The sequence below is a fragment of the Oryzias melastigma genome, linkage group LG10 (assembly GCF_002922805.2).
Source record: "Oryzias melastigma strain HK-1 linkage group LG10, ASM292280v2, whole genome shotgun sequence".
Taxonomy (NCBI): domain Eukaryota; kingdom Metazoa; phylum Chordata; class Actinopteri; order Beloniformes; family Adrianichthyidae; genus Oryzias; species Oryzias melastigma.
Genome location: NC_050521.1, coordinates 11,265,663 through 11,273,415, shown reverse-complemented (window position 1 = coordinate 11,273,415; position 7,753 = coordinate 11,265,663). Strand labels below are relative to the sequence as shown.

Here is a 7,753-nt window from a genome sequence, read left to right as displayed (position 1 = left end):
ATTTGTCTATGATGCCAATCTCCCGTTTCACTACATCCCAAAGGTGATCTATTGGGTTGAGATCTGGTGACTGTAGAGGTCATTTAGTTCAAGAAACCAGTCTGAGATGATCCTGCTGGAAGAAGCAGTAGATGATGGTTCACTGTGGTCATAAAGGGATGGACATGGTCAACAACAATACTCACGCAGGCTGTGGTGTTGTAACCATGGTTGGTACTAAGGGGTCTAAAGTGAATAATCATTACTGATTATTACTTCTGACTCTACCATCTGAATGTGGTTGCAGAATTTTAGACTCATCAGACCAGTCAAAGTTTTTCCAATATGCTATTGTCCTGTTTTGGTGATCCTGCGTGAATTTTAGCCTCAGTTTCCTGTTCACAGTAGTGGTACCCATTATGGTCTTCTGCTGCTGTAGTCCATCTGCTTCAAGGTTGGACTTGTCCATTCAGAGATGATCTTCTGCAGACCTCAGTTGTAACCAGTATTTGAGTTGCTGTTATTTTTCTATCAGCTGGAACCAGTCTGGTCATTCTCCTCTGACATCAACAAGGCGTTTCCACCCACAGAACTGCTGCTAACTGGATATTTTCTCTTTTTCTGACCATTCTCTGTAAACCCTAGAGATGGCTGTTGGTGAATATCGCACACTCAGACCAGCCCGTCTGGCAGCAACAACCATGCCTCATTTAAAGTCACTTTAATCACATTTCTTCCCCATTTTGATGCTCGGTTTGAACTACAGCAGATCATCTGGACCATGTCTACATGCCAATGAGTAGAGCTGCAGCCAGAGATCCTGATTAGAAATTAACATTAATGATGGGCAGGTGTGCTTAATAAAGGGGCCGTGAGTGTGAATCAATTAGTAAAATACTGGAAGACAGATGGTGAACTATTGTTTAAACACAAAAAAGTTTAAATATTTGGAAAATTAATGCTTTACAAATACACATTTTCACATAAAATAAGTTCTCAGAATTGGAATATTTTTTCACTAATTACCTGCTGTTCTGTAACATTATTTCTGTTTAGCAGAAGTTAAAATTTCACAGAAAGCTTTTATATTGTGACTTCAACACCAAAGGGACACCTAATCTTATCTTTTTTTAAATCAGATTTGAAGATAATTAATAAAAGTGTAAATAGTTGCATTTATACTGTGACAATAACCTTGTAAAAAGCTTATGATGTCTTGCTCTCTGGGACATTTTTTACTCCTTTACAAATTACGCTAATAATTTCCTTTAAAAGCAGTTTATTTGTACCAAAGCTTGAAATCTGACTTTTCATTACAACTCCTGCTTTTTTACAGACATATTTTTCATTTTTTTACACAATAAATTCACAACAAACCCAAAACTGTACAAAAACTCCACTCCATGTGGTAAAGTCTTTTTTTCACTGCAAAAATCCCAAAACATGAGATCAAACAGTATTTTTTGTTTCATAACAAAGATCAAAAGACAAAAATAAAATGTTTAAATAAAAAAAGCAGAGACAGGGTCAAACAAATGTAAAAATGTATTAAAAAGAACTAACAAACAGGGAAACCTCCACTTAACCCCTTGACCTCTGAATTTATTTCCAGCTATGAAAAAATTAATTTCACGAATACTTTATTCGTAACAATACTAATGGAGGTTTGGCATCATTCAAACATTTAAGTGATGTGATTGGCAAACTCTCTGGAGAGTGCAGACACTAAGCTCTGATGTGCAGCTACAATTTCAGCATCAGCTCTTACTTCATTTGAGAAATAGCAACATTTGAAACTAAAAAACGTTGAAAACAAGAATCAGCAGCTGATAAAGAACTGAAAAAAAAATTCCAAGCTATTTCTTTGGTCTCACAAATAAAAGAGCAAGAAAAAAGGAAGACTCTACAGACAAATTGATGGGTTTTTCCCCAAAAAAATGTAATCAACCAAAACACAGAAGTCAATTAAAGCCACAGTCAGAGCTGATTCAGCTTATAAAGGAGATCAGCCTTCCGTGTCTTTCAATATGCATGAGTGTCTATGTCTGTGGAGGCCTGCCGACACCACAATCTTAGTCATTATGTTGTGTTTGGGTTATGACGGGGCACTCACACGCCACATGGGGGTGAGGGTGTCTGTGAGTGATGCGGGGAGAACACAGCATCTTATCTCTGGCTGACGTCTCAGTGCAGGGGGGCCTCTGTTCACAAAAACCCCACGATGAAAGTGGCACAATTTACAACAAAAGCCTGAACATTATCAGTTTGAGATTAAACAAACCCTGCAGTTATCTTGCTGTCAGCCGGTCCCATGAGTTAAAAATTGAGTGATCCTTAAGTATTTTTTTTTGTTTGTTTGTTTTAATCTGAATAGTTTGAATGGTTTTGAGTCATTTATGCACAGAAATCTAATGCATGCAAGGGAAAGAAAACAGGAAGTGATGACTGATGAGAAAGAGATGACATTTTAATGGTTTCTCTCATGACGGTCCTCCTAGGAAAACATAAGGCATTTAGTGGCAGATAAACAACAACAATCTTTAAAATCTTTAAAAATAAATGAAAAGGCAAAACAGTTTATGGAGGTCTTTAGTTACAAATGTTACAGTTTTAGTACTTTCAAAATGGATCAATCAGAAATAAGTTAACCAGTGGCACTTTTTCAAGTCTAAATATTGGTCATTCCAAGTTCTCTGAACCAAAAAAATTCAAAGTTCAATCCACTTTTCCAAAGACATTGATTGGTGTCTTTTAGAACCAATAAGGTGCACAAAGGAACAAAAAAAGGTTCTCTATAGATCTCTGTAGCATCTCTCACCACCCCAAATACTGTACAATTACAGCAAATAAATGAAGCAAAGAAAAAACAACTCGTCTCCATTTTATGGTACTCATTGTTGCTCCTTGGTACAAGGAGGCTTTTGTGCAAACTGCAGCGGATCCCTTTCACTCGCATCACTTCAAATATAAATAGATCCGCAACCTAGTCCACTGAGGTGTGTATAAATAGCTCAGTGAGGTCTAGATGCAACATTGATATGACCAGATGAAACTCCCCTTCACCTCCCCTATTATTTGCTGTGTCAGAACAAATGCAGGTGCAGAAAATGAAAAAATAAAAACTAATGTCCTGCCCGCCAAGTCCTCCACCTGCAGGCCGCTCCATCGCCGCAGAGCTCAGCTGGAGGCTCTTACTTGTCCTCCCCGCCGTTGCGCACTTTGAATCTCTCTTGAAACTCTGCGTGCTTCTGCCGCAGGATTTCGGTCTGTTTCTTAAAACCATTGATCCTGAGGAGCCGAATGAAAAGTCCCATCAGATTCTGCTTCCAGCATCACAGAGGTCCAACAAGTTCAGTGCCACCGATCTAACATGCTGCCTAATCCTACGTTCACATCGAACACAGTTCGAGGGGGGAAGGCATACAGTTTCAATGTTAAGTCAACGTACAGACGCAATCTTAGCGTCGCGGTGCGTCCAGCGTTAAAATATCTGGACTCTGGGGAAGAAGATGAGTCATTTGTACCGGTCAGGAGAAGCTGATTGTTCCTGTCCTGAACTTTATCGTGTTTTTGGCAGCAAGTTTATGAACACATAAACGTCGGTCGAGCAGCAAATTTGCAGCAAGTCAATTTTTTAATTTCCCTGCGGGCACGTCCCAAAAGGAATAATAAAGCTGTCTATCCATCTAAATTTGACACCCATTCGGTGTGAACTCAGCATTAGAAGAAACAGATGTTTGGCTGAGCTGCTGCACTCACCTGGCTCTCTCTTTGGATTCGTTGTAGATCTCTGTGATGACTCGGTCTTTCTCATCCATGAAGTTATTATGAACTACTTCCAGTTTCCTAAAAGATTCGAGGAAACAGTTCTTCCATCAACAGAATAATCATTAAAGTACTTTAACCTAAATACTGAGCAGTTATCTGTAACAGCTGCTGAAACAGCTGCTTAGACCTCAATAGCAGTAAAACATTATACTTTAAGAAACATTTTAGAATTAAGAATTCTTTGAAGAGAAACATTATTTCTACTGAGAGCCTAATTTAAAAGTGAGGTGACAGGTGAAAGGCTTTAACCTGAAGAAGACCATATGGGCTCCGATGCTGAGCATCATTGCAACAAGACAGTAGGCGACCAGCCGGAAGTTCCTCTTCCTCCCCTGTTCCCTCTCTTCAGCTGTCATCTCTGGAGGCTGGGCGTGTCGGAACTGCTCCCAGTAGTTAATATTGTCCTGCGCACTGATGCAAAAAACAAAAAAAGTTATTATGAATGATGATAGAGCAACACCTGATGTAAAATCAAGCTAACTCAATAAGAATATGTTTTTTTTGTTATAATAAAAAATAAAATTGAGGAAAAAACAAGGAAAAGAATCCTTTAAATTAGCATGTAGAGATTTTTGGGCTGGAAAGAAAAAAAAAGCCCCTCAAAGACCAACAAAACATCATATGTTAACATTTCTGCAAACCTGACTTTCATTATAGTAGTAACTCTAATAAAAAACAGAAAAAGGCAACCCTTTGATGTTTAAAATAAATGTCAGCAGGTGCTGCCAGATGTTTGGATCTTTACCTTTTACTGCTGGCGTAACTAGAGGTAGATCTGAAGACCTCACCGCCGCTGTATGGGCGTCGAATTTTGAAGTCATACTCCTTCCGGCTCAGCTCTTTGCTCAGCACTCGGTAGGCTTCATTCAGCTTCACAAACTGGCTGTGCAGCTCTGGGTTTGACGGGTCGCTGTCAGGATGCAGCTGCAGGATGAAAGAGTCAAAGGAAGAGACATACTGATGAAGGCACGCAGTTCCTATGGAGGACTTAAAGCTACAACCTCTGATAAACTCTTTAAGCCACAATTATACAAGAATATTAATGTAAACACACATCTCTAATGTTATTAAATAAAAAAAAACTAAAATGAATACTGTAAAATAATGAATTTTAACAGGTAAATGTAAATCTGTGAAAGTGCCCCCTCTTGTGGTTGGGTGTTAAATAAAGATAAAAAGCTTTCATACCTTTTTAGATTTGTCAAAAAATGCATTTTTGATTTCCTCCAGAGTGGCATCAGATTTGACCCCCAGCAGATCATAGTAGTTCACAGGCTTTCTGTGGCGAAAAAAACAAACAATTCAAAACAAAGCAGGCATTTTAAACCTGAAAGAAGCAGGTTTTTGAGAATACTAGTCAACAAAACAGGCATCCAACATGAAACATCTACCTGTGTGCGTAGCTCTGGGACAGCATTCTCCAGCCATTCTTGCAGCACCACAAACAGTTCTGACACAAACGCAGCTGAGCCTCCACCTGCATGATAACAGGTTTCCAAGGCTGACCTGCACAAAGTGGACAGATGTGAGTATCGACAGTAAACTGTGGAAGAGGAGAAACTTTAAAGTCACAAAATTGCATATCTTAATGTTATATAACATTGTTTTATGTTTGAAAAGAGTTTTTTGTGTTTCACTAATAAAACGTTTCTGCTAATGACCTTTCAGGGACAAAAGCTGATCAACGCCTTTTATATGCTGAATAATAATAATTAGGCTAATTCTAAAATAATTGTAGATTTCTTGTAGTCACAGAACATTTATTAAAACTAAGTAATTTGCCTAAAAATACTAAATAAAAACAAGAGCATATGTACAAGAAGACAACTCCAAATAGTGGGTAACTGGAAAACAACTGCAAACACAAATATAAAACTTTTATAGTCAAATATTTATTTAAGAGAAGATGCAAATTAAACCTTGAGGATCAAATACGGCTGAATGCAAGAGTTGCTAACACAACTTGTTTATTTTTTTAGCTTGTTAGTCACAAATATATTCCCTAAAGTCACACTGTGGAAAAGAAAAAAAAGATTTACTTTAAATATGAATTTCCATGAAAGTCTTTTTCTCTGACTTTTCTATGAACAGAAAAGATACAAATTGTAAGCTTAACTGATGACGTATAGATATTGCAGTTTCAGAAAGAACATAGGGAATATTTCAAGATATTAATCAGAAAAATAAAGAAACTAAATACTAATAATGATAAAGGAGTACAGCATTTATTTAGCCAATTATTTATTGGGAAAATAAAGTCTTAGCCTTGGTTTCATTAAAATATCTTAAAGAGTAAAAGTACTAAGCAATAATTCATAAAGGCATTTCTGCATTTAGTGTTTCTATGGGAAAAATTTCAGTGTAAAACAACATCAACATACAGTGGATCTAAAGGGATTTTTAGGAATACACTAAACTAAGTTTATCTTTTGAGCAGGAATTTAAAATTATTAATGGTTTATTTGTTTATAGATTGTGTATCCTTCCAGACAGAATATCTGAACTGTCAAGAAGCTGAATACAGTCAGAATCTTCCTGACTGTTTTCACAAGAGGACCAGTTGAAATCATCTATTTTTGTTTTTTAATTGTGGAAGTTTAGGACATTTGATATTTATTGCCCTTATTTTAATTACTGTGTCTATCTAATGCATCTAAGAAACAGAATTTATTTGGCTGCCAGGATAATGATCTTTTAAGAAAGCTTGTAGAATAAAAGAATTAACTTTTTTTGTATACATAATGTATTCCTAAAGTTAAAATTAAATTATATGTTGTATATTTTTACTATTATGAGGTGAGACTGCACAATATGAGGAAAACTTACGATATACAATATTAGTGATCAATATTGCAATGGTGATAAGAATTACAATACATCAACAAATGGGAGGATTTAAACTACAACTACAAAATTGTTCACCAGATCACTAAATGATCACATATTTCTTTGAAACCAGTCTTTACAAAACAAGGATGTGTTGTGATGCTGCACGTATCTGTTGTTTGACATGACTCCTCCTCACCTTTCACTGCGTTTCCATTCAAACTGTTGACCTCAGCAGAGTCCCTTCATGGGTTTGACTGAGGGCCCCAACAAAGAGAGAGGAGAGTGAAACATAAACCAATCAGAGAAACTCCTGCTCTTATTTAACACAACAGAACTTTACATTTGGAAGTGTACGCTATTATAAACTAAACTTAAGTTCTCTACCCTTGAAGTCAGAAAGACTCATTTTAAAGTTTGACATTTCAAGTTATAACAATGTCGGATTTTTTTCTTGTAATAATGTGATCTATCTTAACAAAAATCGGTCAGACTTTAAATGTCAAAAGAACAAGATGTTCTGTTGCAGTTAGCAAAGACAAGCTAATGCTAACAACATTTTGACTGGAGTTTTTAACAGCACAACATCAACTTTGATAGTAAAAGTAATCAGGCAAACGCGTCAGCAGTGAACAATGATAAAACTCGAATTAAATATGTGTAAAAGTATTTTAAAGCAAAGCTAAGAAATGGTAACATACCAATAAGATGTGTTTCGTAACAACGTAGTTGTACAACACGTCAAGCCAGAGCTTACACACCCGGAAACAGTTTCCTCAGAGACATGGCCACATTTCAAAATAAACCAATCTCATTTCCAGTGTCACAATCAATCAAACAATCAACACAATCTTATAGTTGATTGGTAAAGGATTCTTGAAGATGACTTCATTTTTGAAAAACGGGTCTTTTTTTAAATTGCAAAACTGTGGCAGAAAGACATATTTAGCTGGAATTCCGCAAAACTTAGGTCATGGTTATTTTAACTTCAGTCAACACAAAACACCGAGGAGAATCAAATAACTGAATTTTACTTGACCAACTGCGTTTAAGTATTAATGAAATCAAACAACGTTAATATGAAGTATGAGGACGAGATCCCGACAACTACTCTGTTTGC

General features: G+C 36.6%; 1 protein-coding gene across 2 annotated transcripts; it reads right to left on the bottom strand.

Annotated features, from left to right (window-relative positions):
• Nucleotides 1–1,245: 1,245 nt before the first annotated feature.
• On the bottom strand, nt 1,246–7,401 carry dnajc4 (DnaJ (Hsp40) homolog, subfamily C, member 4). 2 transcript variants are annotated; one of them, XM_024283234.2, is made up of 8 exons: nt 7,335–7,401; nt 6,833–6,890; nt 5,199–5,313; nt 4,996–5,086; nt 4,553–4,731; nt 4,057–4,218; nt 3,739–3,825; nt 1,246–3,267 (listed from the first exon to the last, which is right to left on the bottom strand). In XM_024283234.2, the coding sequence occupies exons 3-8, from the start codon at nt 5,288–5,290 to the stop codon at nt 3,171–3,173; spliced, it is 708 nt and encodes a 235-aa protein (XP_024139002.1). In that variant the 5' UTR covers nt 5,291–5,313; nt 6,833–6,890; nt 7,335–7,401; the 3' UTR covers nt 1,246–3,170. The 2 variants fall into 2 exon arrangements, with proteins under 2 accessions (XP_024139002.1, XP_024139003.1); XM_024283235.2 differs by having other exon boundaries at nt 2,843–3,267; nt 6,833–6,899.
• Nucleotides 7,402–7,753: the final 352 nt, after the last annotated feature.